The sequence below is a fragment of the Tinamus guttatus genome, unplaced genomic scaffold, assembly GCF_059628265.1.
Source record: "Tinamus guttatus ecotype Peru unplaced genomic scaffold, ASM5962826v1 Tinamus_guttatus_pri_ptg000173l, whole genome shotgun sequence".
Taxonomy (NCBI): Eukaryota; Metazoa; Chordata; class Aves; order Tinamiformes; family Tinamidae; genus Tinamus; species Tinamus guttatus.
In genome coordinates this window covers 517,658-534,153 of record NW_028288707.1, presented here as the reverse complement: position 1 = coordinate 534,153, position 16,496 = coordinate 517,658, and the positions used below count along the sequence as shown (strand labels likewise).

At 40.6% G+C, this 16,496-nt stretch overlaps 1 protein-coding gene across 1 annotated transcript in view; it reads right to left on the bottom strand.

The window, feature by feature from the left end:
- LOC148594961 (ras-related protein Rab-3C) overlaps positions 1-11,379 on the bottom strand; it is a 111,250-nt gene extending 99,871 nt beyond the window's left edge. The window contains exons 1-2 of the mRNA XM_088523267.1: positions 11,310-11,379; positions 3,103-3,330 (exon numbers count right to left, since the gene is read on the bottom strand). Of these exons, the coding sequence (XP_088379393.1) occupies positions 3,103-3,330; positions 11,310-11,333 (252 nt within the window). The 5' untranslated portion in view covers positions 11,334-11,379. The remainder of the gene's footprint in view (positions 1-3,102; positions 3,331-11,309) is intronic.
- Positions 11,380-16,496: the final 5,117 nt, after the last annotated feature.

Genomic DNA, 16,496 nt, shown 5'->3' with positions numbered 1-16,496 from the left:
GGACATCCCAGTAAGTAAGTGAGGACCAACTGCAGCCTATTATCCTTTGCTAGTTCATCTGTAATAACTAAATAGTGATTTCTACTAAGAAATAAGAAAAGGATGATGGAATCATATTCAGAGAAAAATCATGCTCAAAAGTTCAACGTACTTCGAGTTAAATACTTGAAAACTAAAGTTTCATGCCAAAATATGTTAAGTATGAAGTTTATATATCCATCAAAAAAAAAAAAAAAAGACATTGTAACCGATTGGATCAACTATGTCTCTAACCACGGAATCTGTTGGATCTAACAGCCTTACTGTTTAGACATCTTATTACCATCCAAGAATAGCAAAACAGTGCCATTCTGTGTATCTCTGTATTACAGCACAAGGCAAAATATTGTAGTTTTGATCTCATCATTCAGGACACATTTTAAAACAGTATTCAATTTCCAGTTTCTTCTGACTGTTCAAACCTATGAGATTTTTCAGATTGCTTTATTCCATGTATGCTGAACATCACTTGTTACATGGTGTCGCCAAGTACTTTGGCATTGATTTCAAAGGAAATGTTAGAAGCTCACAGATGTTTCTACATAGAAATAACACCAAATTAAACTCTGATTCACTCAGTTATACATTTTAGGTAATCTAAACCGTCTTTCATATAATTTGAAATGGAAATGGATATTGCATGCGTACTATTTTAGAAATTTTATAAAAAAAATTTGAATAATCAAAGTAACCAAGTAAAATATAGAGAGATATTACATATACAGAGACTGCATATTAGCAATAACACAGCTGTTGATATAGCTTATCTGATGTGGTAATAGTGCTCTATATTTTTGCCAAATTTCACTCAATGGAATAGCTTTCTGGGATACTTAACTGGTTTTATCTAAGATCCCAGGGGTGCAACATTCAATAGACTTACTCTAGCAAGCCTAACTGCAACACAATATTCTAATGCACAATATTCCATCTAAAAGTGCAAACAGTAATAGTGAGCTGTTGCAATTTGAGTTCATTTGGCAATGACAATGCTTCTTAAGAACTTACATTAAAATTTTAATGGAAACACATAAGGAGAGGGGGTGCCAGCTGCTGCAAAATGGTCTAACCTAAAAGAAGACCTGAGGTCCTGATCCTAAGCCTCTCCATGTCCTGGTTTGTGACTTTAGGATGCTCCTTGTCATAGCCTGAGTTTCTATTCCCTCTTTTTTGTGGGACATGGAAACCTGGTGGGAACCTCGCTTTGATTGTAAACCTTTTCAAGACGAGATTCTCCTGTGCAGAACAAAGGGAGCTCAAGCTCACCGTGGTCTGCGTATTGCTGCTGCTGTGCAAAGAACAGAGTGTCTGCACAGAGAGAGCTGCAAGATTACTCCAGGTGGCGAGAATACAACTAACACAATATTCTCTGCACGCCACAGGTAACTCCAGGCACATTTAGATTAATGGACTACTTTGAGTCAAGCACATATTCGCAGTCTGCTGTGAAGAAGCATTATGAGAAAAATGTTGGTGTCAAACTAATCAAATTAATATAATGTTGCAAACTAATATTGCTGCTTTTTCTAGGAGAGACATGACGAATTAAATACTTTGTAGAAGCTACTTGGTGATTAAAAGAAGAACTGTGTAAGGACTATAATGTGAACTAAATTTTATTGCTCCATTAACAAGAGATAATGAGGTGATGTCAGTGTGAATTACCTTGTCATCTCCAGCATTGCTGTGTTACAGTGAAACTACCATGTCAATGCTGTGAAAGCACACATGACACACCGTTACTTAGAACATAGCACTATCTATCTGCTATACCCATGACAAAAGTAAGACTCTAACTTCCAAAACATGTAAAGTTGAGAGGCAGAGTCTATGTTTCAGTTCCTAGAGGGCACAATGATAAGTGATTTGAGACATCAAGTGCTACATCCTAACTAAAAAGGCAGGAATGAAATCCTGAGATCTCACATCACCTGATGTGAGAAATTCATCTTTGGATTTACCTTTCTGGTCACAGTCTTTTTGTAAGAAATGGGTTTGCTGGTAAAATGTACCATATTTAAAACATAGGCACTTTATCCACCATCTAAGATGGTCTGGTCAGGCTTAATCCATTTTTTTTTCTAGATTTACTGGGTGATCATCATTCAGCACATTTTAAAGTGTCTTGTATTTGTGCACATAAAAGGAAAATGTTGGTTACTTACTAATTTATGTCTGTTTGAATTAAACCTCTTTCCAGGCTAATCAAAGATTAAAACTTCTCTGAGGGATATTGCAAAATACCCCACAAAGGAAACATGTCTTAAAACCTTCAAGCACCCCAGCAAAGACCTAAAACTTTAACTTCAGGTGCCACATTGTTAAAATTTCATTCTTTTCCTGGGTATCATGCAAGAATTTGGAGCTATGACCATAAGCAACTCCTGCATAAGTAAGTCTTTGTCTACCTCTGCTTCCTGAGGAAATCTTGCAGGAAAGAGCACCTTCCTATATTTGACATCCTTCTTCCATTTCTGAAGTGTAAGGTAAGGATTTTTGTAAACTCAGGCAACTCTCTTTCCACTTGTTTGCTTCAGCAGAAATAGAAGAAAGGGGATTAAAGTTATCAGGATGACAAATGTAACCGAGATCACAAAAAAATATGCCTTCTGTTATGCATCCACTGCCATAATTCCTAGTGTGATTTTTTTGTTTTGGGTTTTTCTGGGGAGGTGGAGGAAGGATACAGGATCTTACCTGGTATTTCAAGACAGTCCTTAATAATGTAGGCTTTTCAATAGACTGTATACAGAACAGTTTCTTATACCTGAGTGAACAGCTATCAGTATGTCATCCTGAAGCATTTCTTAAAATAATTTAATTCACACTCTGCTGAACCTCAATACTTTAAAAATACTGTCTATACTCTATATTCAAGATAGAAGAATAATGCGGGAAATAAATCAGTGGCTTTTTCACTACTATGCCATATATATACAGATTATGATAAAGAATATATAGTGGCTTAAAAGCTACTGTATCCAACTGCTATATATAACAAACTGTTGTATATATCAACTGCTATAGTCTGCTTAGTTCACAAAATTATTATTTTTGGCTTACCCAAATCTGTAGCTTAATTCTTTTTTCATTTTTGAAAACTGTTTTTACTTTGAAATCAATCCCAACCGTGCTTACAAATGCAGATGTAAAGGAATCATCAGCATAACGGAACAAAAAAGATGTTTTTCCAACACTGCTGTTGCCAATGATGAGCAGTTTGAACATGTAATCAAAGTTCTGGTCAGATGTATCTTTCTGGCCATATCTGGAATCTTGAGCAGATGCCATCTGTAATTAAAGGAAAAAAATAAAAAAGAATAATTTATTGTCTCTTGTACTATATAAAACTATAAAACTGGAAATATTTATACCTTATTGGAATTTTTGGTAACACATATGAATGTATCCATGCTTATAACTCCCACTGAGAAAGAGAATGGCAAAAGCTACATGTAATGAGAGTGTAGCAAAGCTAATCATCTTTGGTAATTGGTACCAAAAACCATCAATAACTCCATGAGAATTCTTGAGCATAACATAAAAAAAAAAAACTTTCAGAAAGTATGGTGGATGAGGCAGATTCATACCTTGAGGATAAAGACAGAAAACCCTTCTCTTCATGTGTACAAGGGGGAAATAAGAGGCTAATGCTGGGCTCTAACATGTGTTTAGTTTGTAGGGTTGCAGAGGATAACTTGAAAGCCTGGGCAAAATCAGCTAGTATTTCATGTCATGTACATTTTTAAGCAAAATCTCATGTATCTGACCAGCAGGATTTTTTAATTCCTAGAGTTTCACAATATATTTGCACACAGATGTCAGAAAAAAAGCAGACAGCATATCCTGACAAAAGAAAAGCAGCCCAGGTCAAAGTTAGGCATCTCAGAGTTCATTTGGATTGTGTAAGAGGACAGTGGAGCCAGACCTTGAATACGCTGAGTGCTAACCCACCTTCTCAGCAAGATTTCCAGCACTGCATACATTTTTGCAGTTGATTCTGCTGTCTCATAGTAGGAAGAACAGTATACCAGTTTCTCTAGATACTTAAGAGGCAAAAAGGTCCTGAAGGTGATAACAGAAGTAGCAAGCTTTTGTCAAAAAATACAGTCTAAAATGTATGTTTTTTTAATAATGCAGTGTGCAGTGCTTGATTTCAGAATTTGGATGCATACAATTACCCCTTAATTTGGTAGTGACTAAAGTTCTTGACTAAATGTAGCCTTAGATGCCTATGTGTTTGCATCCATGGGTCTTTATGCTTAGACCTTAGTATGTATGCACTTCTTCCTCAGATGTTTTAGAATAATAATAATAAAAACTATTATCAAGTGTACATACTACCAATCTTTCATCTTTCTAATTTCTTTAGCAAAAGAGCTTCATAACTCTCTAATGCTGTTATACTGACCTAGAGCTGTTCCTACCAGCCTAATTGCAAGCATAAAACAAGGAAACAGAGCAGACAAAAAACTGCGCAGTGGCTGGGGGATGCCAGCCTGCATGTTTTCACTAGCAGCCTTTTCTCCAGTCCTTCTGCTTCTTGCTGTAAGGGAGCAGCTGAAATTAGCAGTAATTGTTTTTAGTAGGAAGAAGAATCGTCTTCTTTTTTCATTTTAGCTCTTAGAAATCCTGGCATGCAACTTCCTCAACTTGTTTAAGGATTAAAAAGAGAGGTTTTAGCTTTCATTTCATTTCCTGGCCCATCCTGCATGCCTTACATTTCATCCCTACATATATTGCCTATCACTTCAAAAACAGTACCATTAAGCGAACAGAGTAGCACGGCCACATGAAGAAGCTGGTGCTGAGCCTCTGTTGGACCTTGGAAACAATTGTGGAAATCATCACACAGATTGACATTTTCATATTTATTATTAAATGCTAAATGCATTGATAGAAAACCAAATAAACCTGTTAGCTTCCTTAATGCGATGTTGTTCTGACTCCAAAAATGCAAAAGCCTTATCTTTATTCTAATAAAGTTTTATCTTTGTGTTCAAATGATTAAATGGATATATTAAGCAATATATCCATTGCTTTCAGCAAAATAAACTGAGATTTGTTTTTTTTCCTTTGGGGTAAATGTCTCCTAGTAATTTACTAAAATCAGAAAAAAATGCACAAGACTATTTCCATTAGCAGGTTGGATACCTGCTTTTTTTTTTCCTTTTTTTTTTTTTGCTGAATGAGTCCTCTCTCAGATCCTTACACCCACTTGGATATTGGCACCAAGGGCAGTCTCAGACCACCTCCTAGAGGACGCAGGACAGACTTGAGAGCCCACAGGGCAATCTAAGCTCAAGCTAACGATCACAACCCTTATTGTCAGGAGCTGTCAGGCTCCTGCTCCTTACCTTAGTAATGGGGAGGAGGAAGGCCCCCACCTTGACTGTGGTTCAGGAACAAAACCAGATGGCATTATATGCTTCTCCACCTTAAGGCCACCTTTAATCTCTTCAAATGAAGATTATTTATGGGCATCGTCAAATTAAATCACTAAGCAGAGTTTGCTATATTAAGTCCAAGTAGTTCTCAAGTCTCATGTTCAGCTTCTGCCTTGCTCCCAAGAGAACAGGGCAAAATGGGGCATGGGATGGAAAAAAATGTCTGAAAAGGCATGTGCTTATATTCCACTCTCATGATTGTAATGAAACACTTGACTCTTTTTGGCCTTAGAGGACCTTGTTCTTTGACAGAATTAATTTGAGAAGCTTTCTCCCTTAAGTAGGGCACAGTGCCATGACCTCCTTGACTGCACATCACTTCAGTTTGCAGTTATATATGCACCCCACTCTGAATGTCTATACAGAATGAATTGCCTCTGGAAAAAAAGACTTCTTGCAAAAGGCAAAAAATGATGGGATCAAAAATACTGAGTCCAATTCCTTTGAATCTTTCACAGTTTATTTTCTTTTGAAGATAAAACAATTCTCTCATAAATGAAAAGATTTTGTAAAGTCTTGTAAATCCAGGAAAAAAAAAGTCCTGTTTCTATCCGCAAGAAGGAAAGACACTTCCCGGCTTCTTCAGCAACAGTGATTTACAGTTGCACAAGAGCAGCACTCCTTTTCTATACAGAGTGAAGAAATGCATATATTTACATTGCTGTCCAAGAAGAAACTAACTTTACTCATTATTCTGATAAAAAGACAGCACAGGAAATGTTTTTGTGAGGTGATCTTTTTGCTTTTTAACGATTATTAGTCAAACATATTTAAAGTAATACAATTTGGCAATGGAAAATAACAGAGAAATTCAATGGATTGGACCTGTACTGGGCCTGTATTGAGGGTGCATCACAACTGAATGTCTCTAATGTGCAGATCGAATATCATCATCACAGTAGCCAAAATGTTACCAAGATTCTGAAATATATAGTAATATACATTGGATATAAATATATAGTCTCCACTTATTCTATGACAATATGAACCAAATTATGAAGAAAGCAATAATTTTAGAGGTAAAGTACCAGACCGGTAACATAGAGATTGGGTTTTATTCCTGATTTTTTCAGAGATATCCTGTAACTTTCCTATTCCTTTTCACTATATTTTGGATAAGTTCTCTTACCCTGTGTTCTGCCTCAGAGGATACTTCCATTGTTCCCCTGCAGACCAGAGCAAATTCTCATAAATCCCTGTGGATTCCCTTTATCATCTATTTTTAATTGACCAATTAGTAAGACTTAACGGAGTTATGCAGACAATGAACCAACCACTCATTGGAATTTACTGTTCACCAGCCATCTGCAGAGCACAGCTTGTGAACCAATGTACTTGGCAGCATCGGAGGCTTATCTGATTCAAGGTATAACAAGATTATAGCTGTGAATACGCGTATCATAACCCTGTCCAAAAGGTGTAGTTGGAAATGAAGAAGAGTTTTATTATATAAGCAGGAAATGCCAGGCTGTGCAATTTTGAGAAGATACAGAGAGGTGAGAGCCTAAAACATTTTGAAGAAGCTCCCCTCAGGTCCATGAATGTGAGCTCAGTCCTGGCAGATCCTGCTGCCCCGGGAAGCAGAATTCCTGGAGCGGTAGGGAATAGCTCTGACGTGGCCTAGCGGATGAATTCTAGTGAACCTGCCTGTGGTGAGCTAAGGCTCCCCCAGTCATCTTCCCTTAACCTAAGTCCACCTTCTGCACAGGAAGGACAATCTAAGAAACAAATGCCCAGTTCCCACTCTTGGTATTAACGCAAACTCTCCTCCGAACAGCAACAACTACAGAGATGAAGTCCCAACTTCTCAGCTGCATCAGGCTGAAAGAAGAAGAGAGGTACTAATGCCACTGCCCAAGGCACTGGTGAGATGACATTAGTAATAATTCTGGGTAACCACATTCATGAAAACTGAGTTCAAACTGGAAGGTACAGGGCAAGATTATTAGGATGACCATGGGAATAAAAAGCTTACTTCATGAAAGAAATCTTGAAAAACTCAGTAAAACATAAACTAGTTAGTCTAGACAAAAATCTGGAGATGCATCAGAGAATGAGGAGAACTTAAACTGACTTATACTGAAGTAGACAGTGGACTTTAAGAAGAAACAGTACAGACTAGTCGAGAGTGCCTTTGAGCTGGAGATCAGACTATTTCACCAGCAAAGGCACAAGTTTCCACCAAACTACAGCCCCCAAGCAGGAGCAGTGACCGAAGGAGGATTACTGGCTGCAAATGCAGATTGATTAACGAACAAAAAGGAAAGTGTAACTTGCTGTGAGGACTCAGTGGCTTGGCACACTCTCCTACTCCAGTGCTACAATGAGGTATTGAATAATTTTGCTGAGTGATAGGAGACACATTGCCATGATAACTCCTTCATCTAATAGGCAGGAGTTCGGCTTTTCTTCATTACAATTTTCAAACAAACTTAAAAATTTGGAAGCAGGCTTTTTCTTTTCTCTATTGCTGCCACAGTTCTCCATTTTGCTTGGATGCATCTGCTATAAACCTATTCGATCTGGGCATACTCACCACAGTGACAGCAGAGTATGGAGAGCTCCAAAGAAAAAGTGCTCATTTATTTTCCTGGAAAAGCATCAAAAATGTTCACATTGTCTTTACAGATCCTTCCCCATTTCCTACTCTTACCTCACCTTTCTGGCCTCACTCACATTTGAAATAATCTGGTGCCCTGCTAAATGTAAAGCAGGGTTTGCAAAGAAGTGACATTTTCTACAGATTGTCACCATTAACGCCCATATGTTCTGATAAACATTATGACCCAGTTATCCAAACTACACTTTGTCTTTTTGGCTTTGGCAAATGCAGGAGCATGGACAATTTGCACAGTCAGACAAGGAGTGAAACTTGAAGGGAAAGAATCGATGTGTATATCTCTGAATTTTTTATTTTGAGAGTACCACTAAAGTCGGGGCACGGAAATATTAAGAGACACACAGTATTTCAAGTAATTCAGAAAAACTCTTAAAAGAACATGCAGAAACTTCCATGTTTCTCAGAAATAAAAGAGTTCATTGCTTTTGATTTCTAAACCAGAGCTCTCTGCCTGCCTATAAACACAACTATATTTTTTCTTTGAAAACATGACTAAAAAGCGAAAAGTAGTCACAAACTCTTGCCCAGATTGAATTATATCCAGCAGACAATAATGGCAACTTTTCCATCAGGTAGTCTCTCTGTTTGGGCTGTTTGGGCTCTCTCTCTGATCATTTTGACCCTTCTGGGTTAAAGAGAAATAGCATAAGCTTGAGATTCAAATAAAGACATTGCAAACATAGAGATACGAAGTCCCTGGATAGGCCATTATTCCCATCTTTCTCTTGCATTTTATCTTCACAGTCTTTGGGGGGGTTTATATTGCTGTATGGATATGGAAAAACAGTGCTTACACTCTCCTCTCACTTGGTTTTGTCATAATACAAAGAAAGTGCTTGATCACTCTTCCTGTTTCTCTACAGTTCAGAGAGATGTTAGCTCCGTAACAGACTGTTCCATAAACCTGTTGTGTACAAAGAAGCAGCTATATTTCTTTCTTGTAGAAAAGCAGATAACTAAAAGAGATAAATCAAGCAATTAGTTCAGTCAGTCTAAGCCACATTTGAACAAGGACCAAACATACCAGTCTAATATTGGAAAAAGCAAAGACTATTGAGAAGAAGAACCCACAATAGAATATTGTTTTACTTGAAGCTTTAACAAGAATACTATGTAAGTGTTTTAGGAGTGCTGTAAGCAGAAGCACTCAGAAATTACTTCTCATAATTTCATGCCTTGGAAAAATCCAGTTGCTCATGATAATAATTTTGGATGAGGTATGCTCAAGAACAGACACTGTTTAACTATTTTTCCATCCTTGAAATAGAGAAATTTATAGAGTTTCTTTTTATAGCTTTTCTGCTGTCCCTTTTTATACTAAGGATATAAAAGGGTTATACTAAGGGTCTGCTTTCTGCTGACTTCTATTCAGTTATGTTTTATGATAATTCTCATTCTACTGGCAATCAGATATAAAAATCAAGATGCAGTTATTTAACACATATCAAGCACATGGTTTTTTAGATCTAGATTTTCCTTTCTTTAATTTTTACAGCCTCAATGAATTTAACATCTATTATGTCACTAATCCAATAGCAACCAATCTATAATTTCCATTCTATACAAGGAAATTCTGTGAAGGGGTGTAGCTATTTTTTTTTTAACAGAAATGCTCTTCAAAGCCTTTTAAGGAGCATCCTGTGTTTTTCGATCTGAAAACTGAAGCACATGCTTACAGAAGATCGGCTTATTTCTTGTGCACCTCCTTGGCAGAAAGTTTTCAGCATGTGACACCCATGCAATTGGTCGGCGAAAGGTTTATCACATTATCGTTCTCCATCCAAAGTCAAACAAACCCAGCTCCCCAGCAATGTAACTTTGTCTTAGAGAGTTATGAGATTTCTTTCTGTGCATGCATATTATTAAAGAGAATACAGAGCTTCCCTGTAAGCTGAGACTCTATTACTGACAGAGTAGACAACCAGCATAAGAAAAATCAGCCAACAGGGCTGCAATTCATAATCTAAGTGACAGCAGGCTGTAAAAGTGTGCTTTGCACTGTGTAAAATCAACAGGATTTACTGTCTCCAACCCATCGGTAACACGCTTGAGTGTAAAGGCTGGGGCCCCACAAGTCCTGCATGAGATTATAAAGCAGGTCCTAATAAATAACTGGTGAGCAGTTACTTATTCGGCGTAAATTGCTTTGAAAGAGCTACCTAGAAACTGCTAAAAGCGTATATAGAAATAAATTAATCACATCTGGATCTCACTCAGTTTTTCCAGTGCTAATGAACCTGATGTTTTTCCATATAACAGCAGTTGCACAGGGGCCACCTCTTTGTTGTCCCGGGTGTAGCAGGGAGCTAGAACCTTGGATCTCCGCACTGGGAGAGCACGGAAGGAGCAGACGAAGCGCCGATGGCTCCCGAAGAGCGTGTGGCCGGACGGGGCCAGGCCGAGCCTCGGGCAGACACCGCTGCTACGGCTGCTGCTCACTCGCACCCTGCAGACCCTGATGTACACACTCACGCACCGGTCTCCCTCACACCTCTGTACACACGGACACACACGTGTGCACACACACACAGACTTGTACTATTGCACACAGTCCCCCCTTAATCGTCTGTGCACATTCACACTATCACACGCACATGCACACATGCTTGTACCCTCACACACTGGCCCGCCTCACACACAGCCACACACTGAGTCACACGCACACACTCACATGTGAACTCACACACTCGCACATGCATTCACACACACGTGCACACACACTCACACATGCATTTGCACATGCACAGGCTTACACTCCCTCAAACACACGCACATGTACACACAAATGTACAAATGCACCCATGTTCACACACATGCACGTGCACACACGTACATGCAAACGCATGCACATGCACACACGCACATGCAAACACATGCATGCCCAGTGTACACACACGTACACATACACATGCACAGACATGCATACACACATGCATGCACGTTCACAAAGGCACACTGACACTTGCACACACGCGCACACATGCACCCATAGATGCACACATGCACACGCACATGCACACACGCACACACGCACATGCACGCTGCACACACGCACACACACTTCCCGCACAGACTCGCACCCGCCGGGCGCTGCGGACCGCGCTGCCGCGGCGCTCGCGGGCAGAGCGCGCAGACGGGCCCGGCCCCGCGCGGTGCTGCTGCCCGCCCGCCGCCACCCGCCGCCTCCCGCCGGGGACACCGACCTGCACGGGCGCCTCGTGCCTCATGGCCAGGCGCGGCAGCCGCTCGCCCGCTGCCGCCGCTGCCGCCCGCGCTCTGCCGGCAGCGCGCGCCGCGATCAGCACCGGAGCTGTCCCCGGCCCGCCCCGCCCCGGCCCGGCCCGCCCCGCCGCGCCCCTGGGAGTCGTAGTCCCCTCGGTGCCGCGTGCCGCGCCCGCCCCGCCGCACCGGACTACAACTCCCGGCATGCCCCGCGCTCACCGCCCCGCCCGCGCGGGCGGAGCGGGGTCCGCCGGCTGGCGCTGCCAAGTGCTCGTGCGCCACAGCCGCCCCCTCCGCGGGAGGGGCGCAGGAGGGGGCTCCTATAGGGGCTATACATCCCGCTCCGCAAACTGCCCCTATACAACACGAAAGAGTGGGGTAGAGTAGACGTCACGAGAAATTTGATTTTACCGCTGGAGCATTCCTTGTTTCACTTACAGCTAACTAACGAGATGAAAAATAGGAATTAAGTGTGCTTTGGTTTTGTTTGTTTTTTCAAGGGCATGAGAAGTCCCACGATTCGTTTTGGCAGCCGATCCTTCCTTTCTGCAGGAAACCCTCCAGATTAGTGTTTCTGCCGCTGTGGCCATGCAGACATCACAGAGTTGCACAGTACCAACACATTAAACCTTCTCCCTGGGTGCACGTGCATGCAGCAGCAGTTCAGAGTTGTTGTTGTTATGTCCGTGATTTATTTTGTCCCTCTATTGATTTTAGGTAAATACAAACCAAGAAATCATGAGTAACAACCCATTTCTGCCTGAAAACAGGACATTTTATATTTGTTCTCGATTGCAATTAAGGAAAGATAGAGATATTCTTCCTCCTGAAAAAAAAAAATGTTTTGCACAGTTTTGGTTTTAAGAAAAAGCCATAAACATATTAAACTAGCTTCAGCTTTCCAGAAAATAGTTATCAATTTGGAATGGTATCTTATATTTTAGTTAGACAGGTATCTCATACACTGGATTAGATAAGTAAGTGATATTTTTGAATATAGATTTTTCTGTAGTAGATACTCTGAATTCATTATTCTATTAAACATTTTAAATAGACTTACTGCAGACACTCTGCTGGAAAGTTACAAGACTAAAATGATGCTAGGTTTCTAAATTTATTCCAACAAAAAGATCTTCGACATCTTTTTATTATAGGGCATTTATCTTAGCGTTGAAGCCTTCAACCCATCTCTTGTCTAACTTATATATAGGGAGCTATCAGTGGAAGGTAAAGCAGAATTATTTCTTAGATTGTCATACATACTTATTTAAGGTATTAGGTCTTTTTTTTTTCTGAATCTAAAAATGTTAAGGAATATTGTATCTCTGCACAAAAAATACATATTCTTCTGCTTCCTTATTTAATTATTTTTTATAAAGGTATAAAAATCAATAATGCTGACTTTTTGTTGGTAACATATATATATATATAGTATATAAATATATTTAAATCATTGGGTTTTCTTTATTTCTTTTGCCTCCTAGTAGTAACTTTGTCCAATTCTTTCAGTCTTCTTCCAGGACTTTTGGAGATAGAATGGGAAAGAAAGAACATCAGAATGAAATGATTATTTAATACCAGAATTAAATAATGTAATGTAAGAGGCAAGTAATATTTTGCATATTGCCTCAGACATCCCTATCCTAACAGTGATCGCTGTTGAAAATATTCCTGAATACTCTTGTCCCCAGAGCACTATTATCTAGAAGCTGGGATTTCTGTAGATAATTAATCACTGGTACAATATGTTCAGATTTTTGGAACATGATGTTCTTGAAGCTCCCTTTCCATCATTTCCATGAATTTCCTGCTTCCATGAGATGCTACGACACAAGGCACCCAGTTCTGTAAAACATCTAATTTCTCTAGCCAAGAGCAGCTCAGCAAACAAAATATTACAGAAGCAGTTATGAATATCAGTCAAGCTTCACGGAGGCTGTTTCTTTTAATTATATTACCTCATTTTCATTTCCTAACATTCTCAAGAGTGAATTTTGCTCATACCAAATGCCGAGTCATGGAATATAGAAGGAAAATTATTCATTGGTGACCTGGACTAGAGAAAAAAGCAGACATTTTCATATTCCTTGCGTGACAGTGAATTGGCAAGTGAATGGGCAGAAGAAGGGAGGAATAGAGAATACATACCTTGTAAGTTAAGACTATAAAACTCCTACTTGTCTAGCTCAGCCTTTTTGACTTGGCATTATTCCTATATGTTGGCAAAAAAGAAGTAAATAACCACCTGCCAAAGAACAGATCACAAAAGCTAACCTGGGATTAACATGCTGCCTGAGAGACGGCATGTGGCATAAATCTGTCTTAACCAGGCAAAGAATGGTCTGACTTTTGGACAAAATTTTTCCATCTGTGTAACAAGATTTTTTTTTTCCTGTCCAGAACACTAGTTTTACGATATGTGTAAGATTAAAACAATAACTTTCAGGGCTACGTACTAAATATAAAAAATCAGGTGTCACCAATGGCATCTTGAGACACCCAGTCTGTGCCACTGAGGCGTTTTGGATGGGTGAACTCTGGAATGATGGTCACACTGTTAGACAAAGCTCCATTTCATGCTGGAGGCTTACATAGATGGAAAAAAAAATAATTGGTGTGGTGTTATTTCACAGGTTTGATACCTGTGCTGGGAACAAACATTGCCTGTACCTTCAGAGCTTTCAAAGTAAAGGCTATGTTACAAAACTAACAAATAAGCAAGATTCAGAAGATGCCTAGGTTAAAAGAGAGAGAAATAAGGAAAAGAAACTCAACTAGTGATTATTATTCCTCTCTGTAATGCACAAATCAAAATACATATCCTTTCAATCTGTGATTTGAGAAAATAATGGTTCCTGTTAGGTATAAAATGCCAGCCATTTTGAAGTATCCATGTATCTTGACAATGTTTTGGCTCATGTTCTTTTCCTTAATGTCAACTGGCTTTCTTTTTTCCCTTGACCTTTTAAAACTATGTTTCTTTTACTCCTGCTTGCATCCTGAGATTGGATGTGAGAGAAAAAGAAAAAAGAAAGAAAAAAAGAGAGAGAGAGCCACAGGCCTTTCACTAAGCAATAAAGATTCTTCACCCTGCCTCACTTTTTCATGTTTGCAAGTCTAGCTTATGCTTGTCAGATGGAAATGCCTTTTGCTGTTGGTGGTGGCATGTTTTTAAGAAGTATGGGGCGCTTACATTTGACTAGGTAAAAAGGAAGTCTAGAGAACAAGAAAATGGAAAGATCTCAGGAATGTTCCTTTCTGGTGACTGTTTTGACATTATTTCTGTAGGAAGGCAAGCAAAAATTAAAAAATTGCATTTCTGAAATGAAATCTAGAAAATCTGAAGAGAGCAGATAAGGCATCAAAACAAGGCAAAACCTGTCTGCAGCACAGATCCTGCCAGGCCACACAACACACAACACTGGAGGAAACGCAGGGGCCTCCAGCCAAGTCAGAAGACAGTCAAACGAAGCAGAATCTTGTCAGAAGGAGAAAGATGGAAGCTGTCACGTTTGCAACAGGTGCCGGTGCATGGGCACCGTGCCGACGCCTGGCTCTGTGTCCACAGCCGATCTTGCCGCTCTGCGAATCTCGGGAGCCCAGGCTCACCCGCTGGGCCACGCGACTGCACTGCTGGTGCGCGACACGGAGATGCCTCCGCAGGGACAGGGAGCAGCAGCTGGAGGCACCGCTCTGATGCTCAGCACACAGTGCTTGGCAGGTCTGCGCTACCGTGACAGGCACCACAGTGCTCCTGTCACTCTGATGCTTTTTCTCTTATTTCTTCCTATCAAAGATATGGGTCTATTTCCCGTTAAACTTTGTGGCCGCCGCACATTCTGCAGCAGAGGGACGGGGGTTAACACTGGGGTTAACAAGGCCGGTTCTGCCGCCATCGTGGCTTAGTGCTGGAGTTGCCATGGCTACTGGGCCGCAGCAAGCCCGTCTCCACACAGGCCGCGCGCAGGGCTAAGCTGCAGCCGAGCAGAGGGGGAACGCGCCCGCCGCGCTTCTCACCCTGCTGCAGGGCTCAGCCGCCTGCATCCAGCCAGCGCACCCCGACCAGCAAAGCGCCGGCGCCCGCGCACCGCGTGATGTCTGCGGGCCAGGGCACGGGCAACCCGCGCCACGCGGAGCTGTGCAGGGACTGCTTGAAGTCTCGCAGCACAGTGTTTGGGTCAAAGGGTAACTTTAAAAATGCAGTTAACTGCAAGGGGGAATACCGATACGAATACTGACATCCTCATAGCTAAACATCTGCTTAGCTGTTGCCTTATTTGGGCTTTGGGCTTTGAGTCCATGTTCTGTTCATGATGGGCGGGCTCTTAGGTTTATGGAAATTATGGAATTAAACACATGATTGGAACTGTGCATGTATCTTTAGGGATACTAAATAACAGATTAAGTGTTGAAATAAAGGGTTCTATTTAAGGCAAAATGGCAGCATCCTAAGCTTTCTGTATATAAGAGGAATGACATCTTTTACTATCTGTGCATCCCTGTCCCATTCATCACACAATCCTTCCTAAGGAAGAGGAAGCTCCAAAAGGAGAAAACAGCATGCATTTGTCTGTATGGGTCAGGGAAGTTCTGAAACATAGCACACAAAATGCATTCACGTTCAGTTAGATCCACGATACACTATGTCACAGTTCTGGGCAAGCATCGGATGGCACAAGGTTGGACTAGATGGTCTCTAAAGGTCCCAGCCTTTATGATTATAAGATTCTATGGATGGTTCTCTATGGGGAAAAGCTCAGATCAGGGGTGCCCAGGCCAGTGCTGCAGTAGGAATTTTCACACAATTCCTCTCGTCAGATCATTTGCACATCGTCAAAATTGTTATTAAAGCAGCATCACAGCAAAAGCAATATAAGGAATTCAGCTATATTAATTACTACAGAACAGCCAAGGGAAACAGCAACAGTAAATAACAGGTTTAAGGCTCTTACCTCAAGCAATGTGTTTCTTTTTGTTTTCCTGGTGGAAGGCCGGTTGACTAAAGAATCTTATAGATTTTCAGATACGCACACAAGCAGCAGGTTTAATGCACACAGGTGCATTCATATTCATATTCTTATAGATTTTGCCTTTGACTTAAGTCCATCTTCCCTCAGTTTCATGTCAGCATAAGGTTTTCAATAGTGAATGGAACTTAGAGTGACAAA